This window comes from Urocampus carinirostris, chromosome 1 (assembly GCF_059441175.1).
Source record: "Urocampus carinirostris isolate Australia breed hairy pipefish chromosome 1, RoL_Ucar_1.0, whole genome shotgun sequence".
NCBI lineage: Eukaryota > Metazoa > Chordata > Actinopteri > Syngnathiformes > Syngnathidae > Urocampus > Urocampus carinirostris.
Genome location: NC_142349.1, coordinates 31706687 through 31726386, shown reverse-complemented (window position 1 = coordinate 31726386; position 19700 = coordinate 31706687). Strand labels below are relative to the sequence as shown.

Genomic DNA, 19700 nt, shown 5'->3' with positions numbered 1-19700 from the left:
ATAAGGAAAAGGAAAGGGGGGGGGGCGAAAAAAGGGCAAAAAGTAAAAGGAAAAAGAAAGAAGAAACAAAACAAAAAGAGGGGGAAAGAAAATTATGAAAAAATGAAAAGTTAAAGAGAAGAAAAATCCTAAAACAGGTGGGTGGGGTGACAAAAATTGGGAAAATTAAATAGAAAAAAAGAAAAGAAGTAAAAGAGAAAAATAAAACAGGAACACTGAAATATATCGAAAATAATACTTAAAGTTAGCCAAAATTGTTTTACAGTGAAACATGTTTTCACTATGTTCTGAATCTTTTATGTTTTCTTTGAAGGGAATAATTTAAAAGATAAAAACAAAACATTAAAAACAGGTTTTGAGGGTAGCCATGGTGGCAAGATGGCAGCCAAACATGACAGGTAAAAATGTTTATTTCTCGACCACCAAGTGTTTAAAAGTGCACTTGTACACGATAGTTTATATGCTGTATTTTTCTTATACTTAAAATGAGTACAGTATTGGTTTTCGTTTTTCCAGTTTTTTTTTTTTTCAACATAAGGCAGTAAATAATACACACTACGCTTTTGCAGTACATACAAATTTTGCAATGACTCACACATTCTTTAGATTTATAAGATACAAAGAAAAACAAGAGTAACTTTTAACTTCTTATGCTAAAGCGACACTCGGCTTCCTTTCTTGCTCGAAAGTAGAAGCGAGGTGCTAAACGTAACTACTGCCGACCAATTCAGTCAACTACACAGTCCATAATGCAACAATTGTAAACGCGCATGCGCAGTTATATTCAGGTCTGAGTGGGCAGTGAGGATCCAGGCCAACAGTTTTGCTTTCAAAGGCTAACAGTAGGCTACCCCGGAGGTTTTGTAGGGTTTTTATTTATTTGTTTATGCGTTATATAGGAGGGCATTTACACGCGCTGGCCACCGACATGAATAAACGTAAATTTAAAAAGCCGTTTTTTCGCGACAAGATGGACATGTCGCTAGGTAAGGTCTTTTTGTACTGACGTTTGAGCCTCAACATAAATTCTCAATTGTCGCTGTCAATCAGCTTCATTCACATACCTGTCAACCCCGAGTGACAAAAAAACTGCAAGTCAAACTAAAAAAAATATATGGCACTTTCTCCCCCTTGAAACTGTATTATATTTTTTTTCGGGGATTTTATTGAATAAGTGTAAAATACTGACTGTGCATAAAGGTTGACAGGCATGGGTTCAGTAGTTCTCCCATTTTATTAATGTATCGTTTGACTCCCAATAATTGATCTATTAGTCAAAGTCGTTTTGCACACCCATCGGGTAGTAAATAAGTTGTTCTGTAAAATTAAGTGACATTCATTTGTATAGCCCTTAATCACAAAATATCTCAAAGAACTGCACAGGCTTCAGTTACACCTTCACCTGTTCTTAAACCAACATATGGGCAAGGAAAAACTCAAAAACCTCAGCATGAGGAAAATAAGAAAAAATAAGAAGGAGTCTCACAACTGGTTATTCCCCTTCCAGGATGACCAGGGTGCAATAGATTTAGCATTGGGTAACGATAAACAAAACACACTAACATCAATAAAAATAATAAAAGGTCATATGTAAATTTGTCCAGAAACAATGCCTCAAGCCTGTAAAACAGTGATGGGCACATTACTGAAAAAAGTAAACGGTTGTTAGTTACTTCATTTAAAAAGTAATTCGATTACTTCCTAGATTAGTAACACCCAAAAGTAGCACATTGCTATGAAAGTAACTATCTTGTAACAAATTGAAGCTGACACCCTAAACTGGTGAAAATAGCCACATGATAAAATAAATGGAAGAAAACGTGTACTAGTTGTATTTTGCAGTGTTTCTGTTGTAATACTTCTGTCATAGTATTTCTGTAGTAATATTTTTCTGATAGTGTTTTGAATTATAGTATTATGAAGTGGTACTTTTGAAGTATTTCTGTAGAAGTATTTGTTATGTTTTTCCCCCAAAAGTACTTTAGTAATATTTGTATATTTTTTTTAAGCATTTACATATTATTGTTTTTATCATATTCAGTATTTTTGTAATATTATGTGTTGTATTTTTGTAGTAATTCTGGGGTAATATTTCTGTAGTATTTTGTACTGCAGTATTTTTGTAGTACTGTATTTCTATACGATTTTTTCTTTTCCGAATGAAAGCAAAATAATACAAGAGGTCCCTGTTTTTAAGCGCTATATTAATATTTAGTTATGTAGTGCTTTTCTAGTATTTCTGTAAAGGTTTTTTTGTTATGGACACACGAAAGTGACAACAGGGACAAAGTTGACTCCATAAAAGTTATCCGTCTTTAGGGCCCCCTAGTGGTCGGGGTGCCCTAAGCAGCCGCTTAGTTCGCTTATGCCTTGGGCCTGTTCTGCGCTTACGTTTCACCTTCCCCCTCCCCACAGGCTGCCTACTATTTGCTACTGGTGACACACAACCAAATATTTATGCGCATATAACCTGATCTCCAATTTCAGTGTTTTTTTTAACAGTTGTAAATACGGTTTAGATGTGAGTATATACAGTAGGTAGAATATAAAGATATCAGTGAAGAGAAATTACGTGCTCTCATCTTCTGTTTTTGAGACAGCGCCACCATAACTGTTTTCAGTTGTATTTTGTAGGTATATATAAACATCCCACTCTTGTCATCTGTTGTATTCAGCATTGTGTTGCAGGCGAAAGGAGGGCTCGATATGACGCACCATGTAGTAATGACAGTTGCGTTACAAAATGTTATCAACTCTTTTCAATAGTTGTTATTGAAAAAAGTAATAGCGTTCCAGGAATGTGTTTCTTTCTAATGCGTTACTCTCAAAACTGTCCAAGAGGTAAATGACTTGCTGTGACATTTGCATTTTCGTTGCCAATGCTCTTGTGTTTGATCGTCTGGAGCAGATGACATCATTCGGTTGAATAAAAAACAACAAAACACTAAAAGGAAACAATACAACAAGAATCAACAAACGTTGCGCTGGCGAAGGACTCCTCAAACACAAATAAACAAGAAATCAAGGTCCAGAAATGCAAAAGGTAGGGACAGTTTTTACCTTGTCATTTGCATTATTCACAACAGTTGGCATGTTGTAGGTGGCATGCTCAGAGGAGGAGCAGCTGCAACTAAATTAAGATCTCGGGTCATGCCAGGTTTGCAGCGAGGTCAGGGTGTCTTCACTGGCCGGGTAGCCCAGAGGAACATGTCTGTTCGCAGGAAACTCTCTCAGGTAACTCCTGACTGTAATGACCGGACTTTAAAGCCCACAGATAAACCCCTAAATTGGCCAGAATTTTGTGTGGGCCTTACCATACGTGCCTTGTATGGCAAAATAAAAAAATTGGAAATGCACACTGGTGTATCATCATATTTGTGCAGTTATTGCTGGTCACAATTGCATAACAATGACGGTAACAGAGATTGAATCCAGATAGCATCATTACCACTAAGCCACTAAGGACATATACAATGTAAGAAAAGGCATTAGGTCTTATTACGTTATCACACAATTTTTAGTCACAGTAAATATGCAAAGCTGTAATAGTAAGATGAGATAATCATTTGATCCTCATTATTTCGGAACGAAATAGTTTTGCCCAAGTATCAGTATTGTCACACGCCGCTACCAGTCAATGTTAAGGTCTAGCTCATCTCTGAAGAGCGGGATGATGTTTTATACCGAAAAACAATAGCGACCAGATAATAAGGTGCTGTATCTGAGTCCGATCCAGAGGCTTGTCCTACTACTGATAACCAGTACTATTTGTTTTCAAACAAAACAGCCTTGAGAGGAATGTACTTGCCCAAAACACACCAGATGAAGTGGTGCCCCTACGACCTTAGAGGTTAATGGATAGGTGAACCATGAACGTCAACCAGATACAAATGTTAGAGAAATGAAAACCCAGAAAGTGTTTAAAAATCTGTACAAATTGTTGTTTTACGTTTTCTTTGATCAAATTAGGAATTGTTGATGTCAAACATTGCTGAATACTTGCGGCCATGCGTTTCTATATATATATTTTAGGACGACTGAATTACTTACCACAATGCCTTTTTCTTTATTCAATTCAAAGACTTTGCTATACAATACTCTGTTTCAGTGGTCCCTGTGTATTTTTGTGTGTCATCTGTATCCCTAGTAGTCTAGTAGATGGGATCAAACACTTCTTATTTGTAAATCTCATGAACATTTGTAATGGAATTGTATTGTGGAAATGCAATTTAAAAAAAAAAGTTCTTTAAAACATTTTTTTTTCCTCTTAGAAAAATAAAAAAAATCCCCAACATTTTCATCAATACACTCTGCCTGTTGAAGGAAAGTTTGGGGTATCTTCTTTGGACAGAAACACTGCCATGACCAAGAGAAACCACAGTGTAACACCTGTCAACAGACCATTTCAACTGCGACGAGGGTGAGAAAAATAAAATTATGAACGCAAATGGAAAAGTTTTGACTTTGTTTTCTTTCCAACAAGAAATCTCCCTCAGACTGATGCACGCCAGGCCATGTTCCTTCATCGCAGAGGACTCAAGGTAATGTGTGTGTGTGTGTGTGGAAATGAATCTAATCATTTTGACAAGTCCAATGATTTTTCAACTTCCTGAATCTTGCTCCTTGCCAGGTTCATACTTTGGTGCAGAAGCCAAACCGATCCACTCTTGTTCAAACCCGCCCGTGAGTTGTTCAACATCGTGCTTGTCTTTCATCAATAATTAGTTGGGATGACATTTTATATTGGCACCATTCAACATTGCACATTAAATTAATTCAAGCTGAAATGTATAATTAAATGCGCCAAAGAGCTCCACTATCATTGATGGGATTATTTATGTGGACGATTGAATTCTGTGTAATGCCTTTATGACTGTCTTTTAATGATTACTTTATATTCGCAAATTAACTAACATACAGTAAAAATATCTAAAATTCACGAATGATAAATAATAGTAATTATAATGAAAACTTGTCTTCTTCTTTTTGCAGTTTGCGATTACCCTGATATTGAATAGTAAATTAACCTCTTACCGGCCATCGGACTGTTGATAAACAAAGTCGTGTCTTCACGATGTCACCAGTCACTGAAATACATCATGCCACATGTCATTTAGTAGCTTAATTTCTTGGGATTCAAGGTATGATGACCATTTTGGAATGTTCTCATCACACAAACATCACAATCAGTCTGAAACAAGATACCCAAAGCTTTTACTGCTCCTGCACCCCCGTGACCCTACTGTGGATAACCAGTGTAGATAATGGATGGATGGATATATAGCTTACCCATAAGTCCCCTGGTAGGATTCCCCGCAAACATGGACTTGTTACATCCAGGACTGTCCAGTGAATCCAACAGTGTAAAATATTTCCGCAAGACACATGATAATGCCAACAGATAAGAAAATAAAAAAATCTGCCTAAAATCATTTCTGCATCATTGGACGTTCCTTGTTGCAATCTGTCTGTTTCCCCTTATAATTTTGTTTACAAATAAACAGACTCGTAAAATTATTTCCAATATGGTCGTTAGGTTTAGAAAGTTACAGAGTTACAGAGTATTATCATGAGTGGTCTTGGTTTTCTTTTATTTCAAGATTAAAATGGGGAAAGTAAGAAAAATACAGTCAAAGTTCCAACCCGAACCCCAAAAAAGATGAAAAAGGAAGAGTGTAGTCGAGCGCAACTAAGAATTTCTCATACATGCACGCGCAACCAAACAAGCCTGACAGAGGCTGCAATGATTATTTTAGCTGGAAGATGGCTTCAGCAAGTAGAATATTTCAAGCCCGGATTACCTCACCGCTCACTACAATGCCTGCCTCACAAATATTCTAAATTCTCTTGCCCCCCTGAAAACCAGGACTGCCACATTCTCCACATCTGCCCCCTTGTTTACACCCGCTCTTCGGTCAATGAAATCAAAGAACCGCCAACTCGAGCGACTCTATAAGAAAACCGGCCTTACCATCCATAAGGACATGTACATTACCCATACAGCTAAATACAAAGATCAAATTGCACAAACCAAATCCAGCTACTACTCCGGCCTCATCCTTTCCGACGAAGGAAATTCAAGAACTCTCTTCTCTGTCATGAACAAAATCCTCCAGCCACCAAATTCTCTCCCCCTCCACCTGTACTCCACAGCAACCTGCAACTCCATAATGGAGTACTTCAATCACAAAATCCTTAAGATTCATCACCAACTCCATCAAAACCTGTCTGCTCCCTCCCCATCTGAATTTCCTTCTCCTTGTCACTTCTTCTCCAGTTTTGCTCCACCCACGACTGCTGAATTATCCAACCTCATACTCAAATCCAAGCCCACCACTTGCCAGCTCGATCCCCTCCCTTCATCCCTTGTTAAATCCTGCCTCCCTTCCCTGCTTCCTCTCATATCTGCCAATAACCACTCCTCACTGTCTTCTGGTATTGTCCCATCACTTTTCAAAACAGCTGCTGTTACCCCTACGCTGAAAAAACATGGTGCTGACCCCAACAACTTTGACAACCTCCGCCCCATCTCCAACCTTCCATTTATTTCGAAAATCCTTGAAAAAACTGTTGCTGCTCAACTCCACTCGCACCTGTCCCTCCACTCTCTCTATGAGCCCTTTCAGTCTGGTTTCCGCCCCCTCCACAGCACAGAGACTGCCCTAATCCGTATTGTAAATGATCTCCTCATAGCATCTGACTCCGGTCTAGTCTCCATCCTCATCCTCCTAGACTTGAGCGCCGCCTTCGACACAATCTCTCACCCTATCCTCCTCAATAGACTCTCCTCCATTGGTCTCACCCATACTCCCCTCAGTTGGTTCCATTCCTACCTCACTGGCCGCACTCAGTTTGTCCAGCTGAAATCCTTCACCTCAAAGCCCTCCCTAGTCACCACAGGTGTACCCCAGGGGTCTGTCTTAGGTCCTCTTCTCTTCATCGTCTACCTCTTGCCTCTTGGTCATATCCTCCGCAAATTTAATATCCACTTTCACTGCTTTGCTGATGACACCCAACTCTACCTCTCCTGCAAACCAAACTCCATACTCCCACCTCCCTCCCTCACCTCTTGCCTTTCCGAACTCAAAACATGGTTCACAACAAACTTTCTTAAATTAAATGCTAATAAAACAGAATTCCTCCTTCTTGGCACCAAATCCACTTCATCCAAAGTAAACATTTTCTCTCTCAACATTGACAGCTCCTTAGTGTCCCCCTCCCCCCAGGTCAAGAGTCTGGGTGTCATCCTGGATAGCATGCTTACCTTCCACTCACATATCAACACCATCACCCGCACTGCTTATTTCCACCTCCGCAATATTACCAGACTCCGCCCTTCCCTCACCCCCCGCACCACTGCTATTCTTGTCCACAGTCTTGTCACATCCCGCCTTGACTACTGCAATGCTCTCCTCTTCGGCCTTCCTCAAAAGTCCCTCCATAAAATTCAGCTGGTTCAAAACGCCTCTGCTCGCATCATCACAAAAACATCTTCCCAGCAGCACATCACCCCCGTTCTCCAACAGCTACACTGGCTTCCTGTTCAGCATCGCATCAGCTACAAACTGATCCTATATACATATATGGCGATTCACAACCTGGCTCCTCCTTACCTGTCCGACCTTCTCCAGGTGCACGTCCCCACTCGCTCCCTCAAATCCTCGTCCTCCCTCCGACTGTCAGTGCCCCTTGCCCACCTGAGCACCATGGGAGCCAGAGCCTTCAGTCGCGCTGCTCCCAAGCTTTGGAACAATCTACCTCCGGACCTCCAAAACTGCACACCTCTCTCCACTTTTAAGTCCCGTCTAAAAACACACCTGTTCAGGACTGCCTACAACACATAGCTTCTCCATTTCCTATGTTTTTCTGATTTTATGTCTTGTTTTTATTTATTATTTCGCTTACAACTTTTTAAATTGTATTTTTTCATTGTCTGTACAGTGTCCTTGGGTGGCCTGAAAGGCGCTTTTAAATAAAATGCATTATTATTATTAAAGTGGCGGACAGCACCTTTGAATGGTAAATGGTCTGCATTTATATAGCGCTTTTTGAGTCAAAGCGCTTCACAATGTGCTTCACACTTACCCATTCACACACACACTCAGACACCAATAGGGAGTCAGCCATGCAAGGCGCCTACCCTGTTATACAAAGAACAAACCCAATTTACACGCACAAGCATTGGTTAAACAAATAGATATACTGAACTTTATAATTTTGTATTTATCTATTTTTTACAAATACTGTAACTTCTATACTTTCAAATTTTAATCTCACTTGATTTCAGGACACTTTTTAACTTCAAATAATCCTTTGTTGCAATCATGTGGACGTTATGGAAAACTGCCTTTACCTACCTGAAGGTGGGGATAGCAACCCAAAATGTTGAAAATACTCAATTGGACCCAGAAAATATATAAAAATATGTATAGAGCCCCCCAAAATTAAAAGCCTTAAATAGGCATTATTACTGAGGAAACAAATATTGTGTCTAGCTATATTCGTTGTAAAACGTAAAGAATGCGTCCAGTGTGTACCTACAGAAAACATATTTCGCATTATCGTTCATTTTTGAAAAAGCGCCAAGGAGCTACTTTAGGGTGCCAAAGAGCTCCAGAGCAAGTTTAGCGGGTCGTAAGTCCAACATTACTGGCAATAAAAAGCATCTTCCTCTGCCTTTTGGAGCTTTTTTCCGTCCAGTGTTTTTTTTAGCCAGATGGCATCTAGAGAAAAGTTATACTGGAAACGTTTTGCATGTACATAATGTAGTTCATCAAGCCGTTTTACTACGTGTACAACTCAGACCGCAACGTCATAGACGCAGAGGCAGACAAAGGCAAAACAAGTACGGGGTAGACTGTTTAGCCAATCAGAATGCAGAACACGATGCACGAAGAAAATCTGCAAAGTTGTGAAACTGTGTTAAATCAACCGCGATACAGGAAGGGATTGCTGTATTTGACATATTATGAGCCTCACATAGGTGAAGTTAACATGTTGCTGGTACCAGTACTCTTAAAAACAAAAACCTTGATGAAGACAGTCACAAGAAAAAGAAAAAATTGGTGATGTTTGGTCACTCCGAGTCTCAGTAGTAGGTATTTTTTCTTGTGCGTTTTAGCACTTGTTTTTGGTTGTAATGAACGATACAGCAACTTTTAGTTTTAAAATAATACAAACTGTCCCTTATACTTCAGGATTCAAAGTTGATTTTTTGAAGACTTCCTACAAGGTGGGAAAATGGTGATATCTTTCTCATCTTTCAAGTTTGAACTGTGCTGAAAATATCTATATTATCACTTAATCTACCAAAACTGAATTGTTATCCAATATGCATCTTCTACACACAACATTCCATCATTTGACGCTAAATTTTGAAGTATTTTCCACCTGAAGGTTGTGTTTTGATTTTTTATGAACTGTATACCTGGGCTTGAGGTAATATTGGTCCTGAATAAATCCAGCGCTGCCCGACCCAGGCTTGCAGGTATCAAAGCCTGACCCATCCTGATCACGATCCAATAACTCAGTACTTCTCAAATAGTAAGCTGGGCTACATTAACCTATTTTGCAGGTCAGAGCCCGAAGTAAACAGGAAATTTCATTTTATTTGTGAGGCCTCAATGTTATTTATGATAACAAATATAAGCCTGTCTTTTGTAACAAAATTTAAGTTAAATAAGACTGTATAAACGTTGACATCTTTTATATTTCTGTGTCTGCAGAGTTTACATTAATCGACAAATTTACATCACGGACAGACTTTTTTTTTTAAGCATTGACGGTGTGTTATTTTGACATGTTGAAAATTAGGCCATAAATGACCGCAGCACTACGTTCTTCAGAATCTAGCATGGTATTTTAAGAGAGAGTGAGGCAGAGGGACATAGAAGAACAATGAGAGACGGATAATGAGTCAAGCGGCAAGGAGAGAGAGGCCCTGCCCAACCAGAACGTAATGATGGACATTTTAGGTCCCTTAGCCAGCCTAAAATTTGAGTTGGCATTGCGCTTTAGATACTACCACTGGGCTTGATTGGAGCTTTCAGAGATCATGAATATCACATTTGCTTGTCCACTAGGTGGCGTGCCTCAACAAGTAGCACTGGAGTCTTGACTGTATCCATTGACAACCCCACAGCCATGACTCAGCCTGAGTAAGACGCTCTCGCCACCAAGAATTGTGACAAGCGGAAAAACTCTGACTCCTTTGACCATTTGTCTGTCCTTAGGCCTCCTTCTGCTTGGACTCTGCATCCCAGAACAGCTCGCTTAGCTACAAGCGCCGTAGAAACAGCAGCGAAGATACCTAAAGGAGTTCCTCTCCAATTTGACATCAACGCCGTTGGCAAAGCAGTAAGTCGTCAAATGTGAGAAAAGGCACAAAAGCGGTCCGCACGTCTCACTTTGAATTTCCCCTTCGGAAAGCGATCATCGATGACCTTGAGCGAGAGATTCCGCATCTTGAAAGAACGACGTGCTCAAATAAGTAAAGGCAGCAGATTTGTTGTGGCCAACTGGACTTGATGGGGAAAAACTGGCAAACGAGAGGTCGCGTCGCTGATGGCAGACTCCTTTACTATTCTCCACACTTGTGCGTACTAAACGAATGGCATACACAACGCCGCTTATTCACTGTAGTGAGATAACGAGACACTGGCAGCCACTTTACCAGGATTTGGCTCTACATTATGTACAATACATTTCATGATAGACATGTTTTTAATTTTTACATCATATGTATGTATATATATATATATATATATATATATATATATATATATATATATACACCTCGTCCTTTTGCATAAAATCTCACACTCACTCAAAGAAATCTCTAAAATGACTTCACCCAAAAATGACTTTGTGATTTCAAACACGAAATCAACGAAAAATGTATTATTGACAGATATAGACAATGATTTCTCTATAAATAACTCTCTAAGAAGACAATGTGGGGCTATTTAGATCGGGGTTTGGCAACAAGCAGCTCTGGAGCTGCATGAGGCTCATTGGCGCTCCCTAGCGGCTCCCTGGTGCTTTTTAAAAAATGTTTGATAAAAGAAAATGTTATGGTTTCTGTAGGAGAACAAACTCGACACAAACATTCTTAACATTTTCGAATAAATATATAGAGTGTTCAAAGGTTTGGCATTCCCTAGACAATCATGTTTTCTATGAAAAGTCACACTTTTTTTTGTTAACCCAATGAATCGCAAAATAAAAAGGATAGTCGAAACATCGTGAAGGATTGAAGTAATAATTTGTATTTGAAAAGAAAGTATCCTTCTAACTGAATGAAAATGTCTAAGTGACCTAAAACTCTTGAACAGTAGTTTATATAGAGTATGTGTTGTCCTCCTTCTAAGGCTTATATAAAGCTTTTACTCTTTTGCAGCTCCAGACGTAACTTGTTTTTTGTTTTGTTTCATATGGTATTTTAACATTTTGGGTTGCTAACCACTGATTTAGATAAAAAACGAACCAAGATACACGTTGGAGATGTGGACTTGAATGTGTAATTAAGTAGAGGCTTTTCCTTGTCACATCATTGGTTTTATTTAGGGAGCATGTTAGAAAACATGAAAAGGTGAAAAAAATAATCTCTAAAGATGAAATGCAAACTTTTGAGATATTTATGATTTAGACTTAATCCTTAAAAACTGAACCAGTATTTGTGTTTACCTCCAGTTTGAGAGGAGAACTCTAACCTTTACCGAGCAGTGGTTTTATTGTCCGTATCTCAATCTCGTAACCTCAAGACCTCGCCTTTGGAAAAACTCGATTTGCCTGTTGAATAACAATGTTGTTAAAAGGACAGTGTGTCATTTAACCACTAAATGTTGCCGTATTAAGTAGTGAATCTGAAAAGAATCCTCAAAAGCAAAAAGAATAATAAAAACTATGAAGACTCAAAGTGACCAAACCACACCATTTTTCAATTTTTTTGTCAAGCTTTTTGTTTCCTTCTGGGTAATTGTAGCAGCAAGAGGGCCAAAAATTATGTAAGCTTTCTCTGGGTGAGGCTCACGCTAAAGAGGGCGTGCGTAGTTTTGGGTGTCCCTAAAAAGTTTAAAAATAAACTCTATCACTATAACGTGAGCGTTAGAAATGCCCAACTGAGTTCAAAGAGCCTTTATATATCTGCTTTAATTTCACTTTTACCCTTGGTGTTCCGGCCGTTCAGCGTACTACGCTGGGGAAAAGGAGGCGGAAGGCGGGGGGAGTGATTTTACGCACATACTCGTGTTTTTTTTTTTTCTTCTAGGATGAATATGTTGAAAGTCATGTTTATCTGTATAGCCCTTAATCACAAAGTCTCAAAGGGCTGTATGGAATTACTACAAATATACAATACAACTACAGTAATATTACAGAAATACTACAATGGAAATACCACAAAATTACTAAAATAAGGACCGTTTCAAATACAGTCCAAATGTCAACCGAAACCCCCAAAAAGATGAAAGAGGAAGAGTTTATTCAAGCACGTCTAAGAATTTCACATACTTGCGGGCACAACTAAAGGAGCTTGACAAAGGCTGCAATAAGGATTTTAGCCAGAAGATGGTGTCAGCAAGTAAAATATTTTAAAGTTACAGAAACCACCTTCATGGAAAAAAACTACTAATGTAAAAAAAATGCACATTTATATAATTAATGTATTTCTGCTTATCATTCAAATCAATAGTTTTATTTTACCCAGTTCCCATTTAAAGCTAAATTGCAGCATCAGTAATTACAGACTAAAAAACATGAAATTTGAATATTGCTTTTATTTAAATACAATGAAATTTGCAATGTAACAAAACTATTGGCATATGAAATTCAAACACAATTTTAACAAACATGGCTCACTTCATTTCGTGTGCCTAGTGTCTGTAAACACTAGTCTTAATTTTTCTCAATGCTGGCGTCAACTCTGGTTCGATCTCCCGGGCCCCTCCACATTTCATTCACTTCACAGGCTGTCTTACACGAGAGTGCTGAATAAAAATGAGGTAAGAAAGTGGTTTGAAGAATAAAAAACATGCTGAATGGCAAAAAAAATATTTTGTGTACGAGACCACCAGGGGGAAAAAAGAAAATACACTAAGAAAAAGTTGGGAAATTGGGCATCCGGTGGAATTGTTTTAATTAATTTGAAATGTCAATTTAGTTTGACTTAATTTGAAGTTTAAACATGAAAAACCCCTCTACATCAGTACAACAAACAGTAACAGACAAGGAAAAAAAAAACCATCCCAAATATTACCTAAAATCTTATTATTTTTCTGAGCAGTGTATCAGTGGTGGGCCGTCAGGGCTTGCAAGGCCTTCTCTGCTAGCCTTAAAAATATCGGAATCATTGGATGTTATATTTTGTCCATGAATATTGGTTCAACGATTCCAAATGATCTGTCAGCTTCCTTTCATTGCTTTTAGTCCTGGCTGTGTTGCTCTAAGATGTTTGCTTTCATATTCAAGCAATGAATTGATCACATTGCAGCCATTACTTGTTGCCAGGGGCAGACATCTAACCAGAGGCCTTCACAATCAGTTCTTCAGGCCCTGAGACATAAGTGAAATGATAAAAATAGGTTTAGCCAATAAGATTTCAAGTTGGCAACACCCTCGGCCTTCTAGAAGGTGTAACGAAACGTTAGTGGTTTCACAAACTATGATTGGCTAGGGGGCGCTAACGGAAGTGTGAAAAAAATCTGTGTCCACTGCTTCTGTCAGACCTTTTCAGCCCAAAATCAAATAAAAACTCATACCAGAAATACAACAGGACAGGCTCAACTTTCAGCATTAGCTTCAATGGCGATAGAGAAGAACTTCATGATGGAACTGAAACTCCCAGTGAATCTGTATGACAGAGTAATTGAAAACTTCCTGAGGAAAGGAGGATGGATTTTGTGCACAAATAAAAATGAATTTTGGTGAGTAAATTGTGGCTATACCCCTAAATAATAGTGCAATTTTATGAGTTTATTATCGATGCGTTTTTATAAGCGCCGAAGCTGTAAGTGCAGTAAAAGTTTTACAGCCACAAAAGTTATTGAGGGTTGGATATATTTGGACGTCGCGCTACTGAAGGCATAGGTGTGAAATCACCGGCCCACCACTGATCTAGATAATGTGCATTTGAAAGTAATGAATCGACGGTTTTGCATCTTTGGTTACAAAGTAGGTTGAATGAAATTCACAGCTTACACTTCAGCCCCTGCACCCGAACGGAGGTCAGAAAGTGTGGCAATAGCATTTCACTCTTGGTCAACAACTCCGGCATCGGATCTTATATCAGCAGGTGAGGAGTCACCCTTCAAGGCTTCTTGAATAACGTACATTCATACCGAGTCTCGTGAACTTGAAATTGTCAACGGCAGAGTTAGTGTTTCGCTTTAGTCTGAATTCCAGGTCACTGTGCTTCTTTTCACCACTACGTGTAAGGGCAGAGGTTCTCAAACTGTCGAGGCCAGGAAACTGAAGGACCCATTCCAAATGACACACTCGGATGACCCTAAATTAGTGGTACACAACAAGTAAAACGTGACATTTTTGTCTTTTGTAACTGTATATAAAAGTGTGATTCAAGGAAATAGTGTTGGTCTTTGCATCAGTGCGGGTATGTTTTTAAAGTGATCACATGATACTGGGGTTGGCAGAATAGTAATTGCTCCGTGTCGGTGGGGATACGTCCCCTCTGTTCATGGCAAAACTACGCCCTTGATCAGAAATATCAGGAGAAAACGGAGCAATATCAAAGGGATTAAAGATGGATTTATACCAAATTAGAATGAAGTATTTCATCAAATGAAAAGTTGTAACAGATACCTTGGTTCAAATCATAAATTCAAATGTGAAAACGTTGCAATTGCAAAATCTTGTTCAAAATTTTGTTGTAGTTGACTGACTAAAATGTGCAATATCTTTCACAGTGGATTAATAATATATTGAATATCACGTCTGGAGGAAGGGTGTCTGATTTAGACAAGTGTATTGTTGAAAAAAAAAAAAGACTGGTCATGCAAAAGTGAATCTTTAATTCATGGGAGGTTGTGTCTTAAATGATACCTTGTGTTAAATTCATTCTACAATTGAATTTAAAATATTCACTGCTCAATTTATGAGAACATGGTTAGCAGAGGTGATATAGACTGTCATCATTTTGGCATATATATAAAGCATCTTCACATTGCAAATATTGCTTTGTTACACTAAGAATTGGCTTTAGGCTCCTTATAAATCAAGCCGCCGCCACAATCTGGGAAAATGTCTTTTACTGATTCAGTAAGAATTGAGTGAAACAATAGCACAACTTCCATTTTCCTACTTTTGGGGTTTAGATTGATGCATCACAATCCGTAAATGGCAACCTTTTGACATTAAAAAGCAGGCAATTTTGTCACGTGCACAATGGTCAATTTGTGTCCAGAATTTAAAAAAAAAAAAAACACCATGCTTTTACCAAAAATGTAAATCTAATGCGATCAATGGAGACTCGGTCTCGCTTTAAAATAAAGCAGCCGGAGACTAAAACACTAGTCTGTATTGTGTAGTTTGATTTTGAAAAAGCGGATTTTTATGTGGTAAAAAGCGGTAGTCGAACACGTCAATTGGTAGTTTTGGCCAGTATGCTAATCAAATAAGCTCATATGATTGGGGCAAAGCTAACGGATTAGTCAATTTATCAGCCTCTGTTCAGCATATTGTTAACTCAAAACGTAGTTTCCCAATTTGAAAATGAGACAAACATTAGCATGTGTCAACCACCTGTTTATATGCCGTGGTTTATTCGAGCAGAGCCGAACTCCAGTTTGAGAACCCCCGACGTAAAACGTAGCCAACCAAACCCCAAGAGGGTCGGCCGTATTTCCCCCCCCCGAACACTGTTTAAAAAAATGACTGCTACGTTCTCATTCCTTTTTGAATGTACGGTAGCAGCTCTTGTAATAAATAAAACATATGCTAGCAGAAATCAAATGACAGATAAAAGGGTTTATGGACACATAGACAAGACTTTTTCTTTACAGGAGTTTAGCAAGGCTAAAAATGCCCACCAAAGAACACTTTACACACGAGGATCTTCCTAAAAAAATATTTTTCTTCTCCCGCCTGCCAATCAAATCCGCCTGAACGCAAGACAAAGGCTCTCCCTTTGTCCTTTCCTTTGAGGACTAGCGCGGGTCATGGATCAGTTTTGGACCCGTGCAGTCCTCACATGGGCTGACGAGGGAGGAGCCAAGTTTCAAATAGAAACCCAAATTATTTGGCCGGGTTCACACCGCAGAGCGTAATGCGCAATTCCGATTTTGGGTAAAACCTGATGTTTTTGTGAGATGGTTGACATCTCCGATTAAACGTTGATGCGACTTGATTTCCCGTGCAAATGCCGCAACTGGTCAACATGCGCAGAATAGGACAAGCGACATCACAGGCAATGCACTTGTGTTTGCGGAAGTACTCATGGATGTTATAAACAAATACCAATTAAATCCAAAACTTTCTTCCATTGGGTGGGATCTGAATGTAAATATTGTTAACTAGCACTAAAAGATACTATCGCTTTAAGAATGAACTGTAGCAACATGTGAATCCGCGATGAGATGTTGGCTGTTCAGTGAGTTCCAACATTAACAAGTGTTCATCTCCCATGAATGTGTGATTTAATGACACTATGTGTTTTCATCCGTCGTGGTTGTTTATTTCTTCGCTTCCTTTCAATTGGTTGTAGGCAGAATAGGGACATCTTCCGCATATAATGATGATGTGCAGGTTATGGGCCTTGACTGATCAGACAACAGTCACATTCCAAAAGATTGGCTGTGTGCCGTTTGGACAGACTTGAACTGATCGAAAAAAGGTCGCGTGAGTGCAAAATAAATCCGATTTCCCTGCGTTGTGAACCTAGCCAAAGATGCAGGCTGTCCAAATTCGTCTCCTGATTGCATTAACACTTGAAAGGCTCACAGGACAGACACATTCGCACACATTCAGTAAACATGCACACGCATACAAACACTGCACTTTGTTTTCGAGCTGGTGGCTAAGAGGGCAATCGTTTCTCTTAGAATGACGTTCAATACAGTCAACCTCTACTTTTTCCACAGCATTTGAGATTTTGGTGCTCTGCCTGACCCCGAGGCGCCACAACGTGGCATAGAACAAAAGGCTATAATGGGAGATTTCTCTGCGGTCAAGGGAAGAAACGTTGGAGGAAAATTTCAGGAATCGAAAATCTGAGGGAGTCACGTAGGTGGATAGGGTTGAAAATGTTTTGCTTCAAACAAGGGTTAAACTGATAGCCATGGTCCAATAATCTCAATTTATTTCTAATCCCAATTTATTTTTTGCATGGTAAGAAGAGAGTTTGACGTTTCCAATCTTGTTTTTGAGCTTGAATATAACTGGGCTTCTAAGTAATAAACATGTCGAAAAATACATTTCACACAATTCCTGTAGACTTCATTACCTGCAGTGACGGCTCAGTGCCACTATTTATAAATTAATGAGTAGAATTGAGAAATTATCCTACTAGTATTTTAAAAGATTTTGTTGTATTTACTGCAGGAGTGGTCAACCCAGTCTTCGAAAGCCACGCATCTCCCACATAGTTTTCTAATAAGCAGATAATCTGCATTACCCGAGTTGGGAAGAGAAACCTCCGAAACTTGCGGCTCTCGAGGACTGGGTTGGCCAACCCTTGAGTTTATGTATTTGCTTGTCATTTGATGTACCTGCAACTCGAATCTTTCTGGCTTTAATCAATTCTGTGATTTGACATGAAGGATAAGTTACATTTTTTTTACATACCATTCAATCATAAAATTAGGTCAATCCCTACGAGGGCGGCCATTTCGTGGACGTGGCCCGTGGTGAAAATGAATTTGACACCCCTGGTGCAGCGCAACTAAAGATGAGTGCTAAAAAGCACAAGGAAGAATACACACCTACTGAGACTCAAAAAGACCAAACTTCTCATTTCCCCCCCAACCTTTCACAAGGTTTTTGATTACTGGCGGTACACTTAGCAGCAAAATAGCGAACAATAATGTCAGTTACCAGTATGTAAAATAAATTTGCTCATTTATGATTTACGAGGATTTTAAAAACAGCATGTTTGCATGGAATTTAATTGTTTCTTGCTTATTATTTAAATTTAACATTATTATTTTTTTGTTCTTGAAGTTTTGGACCCACTAGAAGGCACTAAATAATACACCCTTTAAAGGAAAAATAATAAGTCCTCCTCAGATGGGAGAATAGGTTGGTGAAATGGATCGAATGATGGGCTCGGCGTCACAAATCCCTTAAAATTAAGGAAATCTGGGACTATTAATCATTTAGCTAATATATTGTTGAATATCCACCTGAAAGTACATCTTTTAAGGTGTTTTAGAAATACACTTTTTATTACTTATGTAAATTGTGCGTTTATATATATTACATTAATTTTTGTAGGGCAATTTTTTGTTTCAGAGGCGGTCATTGTTAGGGGTTAGCATTACATTTGGAGGTCCGTCCGGATCCCTTGGAGAAAGTGGAAATTGACTGTAATTGTACTTGTAGTTGTCGAAACCCGTAGCACTTTTTTTTTTTCAAGCGGAAGTGACGCTGGGTTGCGTTTGGCTAGCGTCGAGCTGAGGAGGAGTCTGTGGGGCCGTGCTGTGTTGTTGCTGCGGGTGTGCAGGATGCGCTTGAGGCAGGGGTCCGCTTGCCGGTTGCTGGGCCCCGTGCGAGGGCTGAGTCTGAGGAGGCGGTGCCGTGGGTAAGAGCCCAGTGGAAGGGCCTGCTGACTGGGCGGGAAGCTGCGAAAGTTGCTCGCTGTTGGCCAGAGACTTCAAGACGGCGTTTTCCCGCTCGAGCACAGAGTTCCTCTCAAAGAGCTCTTTGATCTGCTCCTTTAAGACCTCCACCTCCTCTCGCACAGCGTACATCAGATGGCTTTTTACCAGGTCCTGGGGACAAAGAAACAGTGTCTCATATACTCGTACCATCATTTCAAAGATCAATCTTCGGTTTATAAGGCTTATCAAATCAAATGTATTCGTAAAGCACCTTTCAGGCAATTAATTTCCACACAAAGTGCTGTATTAAAACATTCAGCATACAATAAGACAATAAAATGTTCCTGCTCAGATGTAAATGTAAATGGTCCGCATTTTTATAGCGCTTTTCAAGTCAACGAATCGCTTTGCAATGTGCTTCACACTTTTCTATTTTACACACTAACCGATAGCAGCGTCAGCCAAGCAAGGCCACTACCTACTATCGGGGGCATTAGGGATTCAATGTCTTGCCCATGGACACTTCGACGTATAACACGGAGGAGCCGGGACTCAAACCTGCGACCTCTTGATCCCAAGACGAGCACTTTACCTCCTGAGCCAATGCCTCCCCCAGAGCATTTGCTTGGAAAAGGCTGGTCTATTAGTGATTCCAACAGCCAAGAAGAAATCGGCAGCTTCGAGAGCGTTCTCTATTCATGGTCTGGTGCTGTGGAATGATCTGCCCTCTGAGACCTGGTCTTTTGCATCCCTTTTGAGACTTTTTGTGATTAAAGACTATAGACTATGTAAAGAGCATACTCCCCTTCACAGTTTACAGACAAGGTGTCAAATCAACAGACCCCATTTAGCAGTACGTCACTAAGGAATCATTTCTATGAAAGCTGAATAAACAATTTAGGTTCACTGTTGAAACACTTCACGATGAAA

The 19700-nt window shown here is 39.4% G+C and overlaps 2 protein-coding genes across 5 annotated transcripts in view; one reads left to right on the top strand and one right to left on the bottom strand.

The window, feature by feature from the left end:
• Nucleotides 1-789: 789 nt before the first annotated feature.
• Nucleotides 790-11242, top strand: LOC148374321 (UAP56-interacting factor-like). Of its 2 annotated transcripts, none has more exons than XM_088334958.1 (9): nt 790-986; nt 2909-3043; nt 3158-3234; nt 4272-4420; nt 4484-4541; nt 4631-4683; nt 10083-10157; nt 10233-10356; nt 10429-11242. In XM_088334958.1, the coding sequence occupies exons 1-9, from the start codon at nt 887-889 to the stop codon at nt 10525-10527; spliced, it is 870 nt and encodes a 289-aa protein (XP_088191084.1). In that variant the 5' UTR covers nt 790-886; the 3' UTR covers nt 10528-11242. The 2 variants fall into 2 exon arrangements, with proteins under 2 accessions (XP_088191084.1, XP_088191083.1); XM_088334957.1 differs by having other exon boundaries at nt 3101-3234.
• Nucleotides 11243-12756: 1514 nt separating this feature from the next.
• Nucleotides 12757-19700, bottom strand: part of LOC148374320 (TSC22 domain family protein 2-like) — a 30240-nt gene continuing 23296 nt past the window's right edge. For all 3 annotated transcript variants that reach the window (XM_088334953.1, XM_088334955.1, XM_088334954.1), the window contains one exon: nt 12757-18941. In XM_088334953.1, coding sequence (XP_088191079.1) covers nt 18582-18941 — 360 coding nt within the window. In that variant the 3' untranslated portion in view covers nt 12757-18581. The remainder of the gene's footprint in view (nt 18942-19700) is intronic.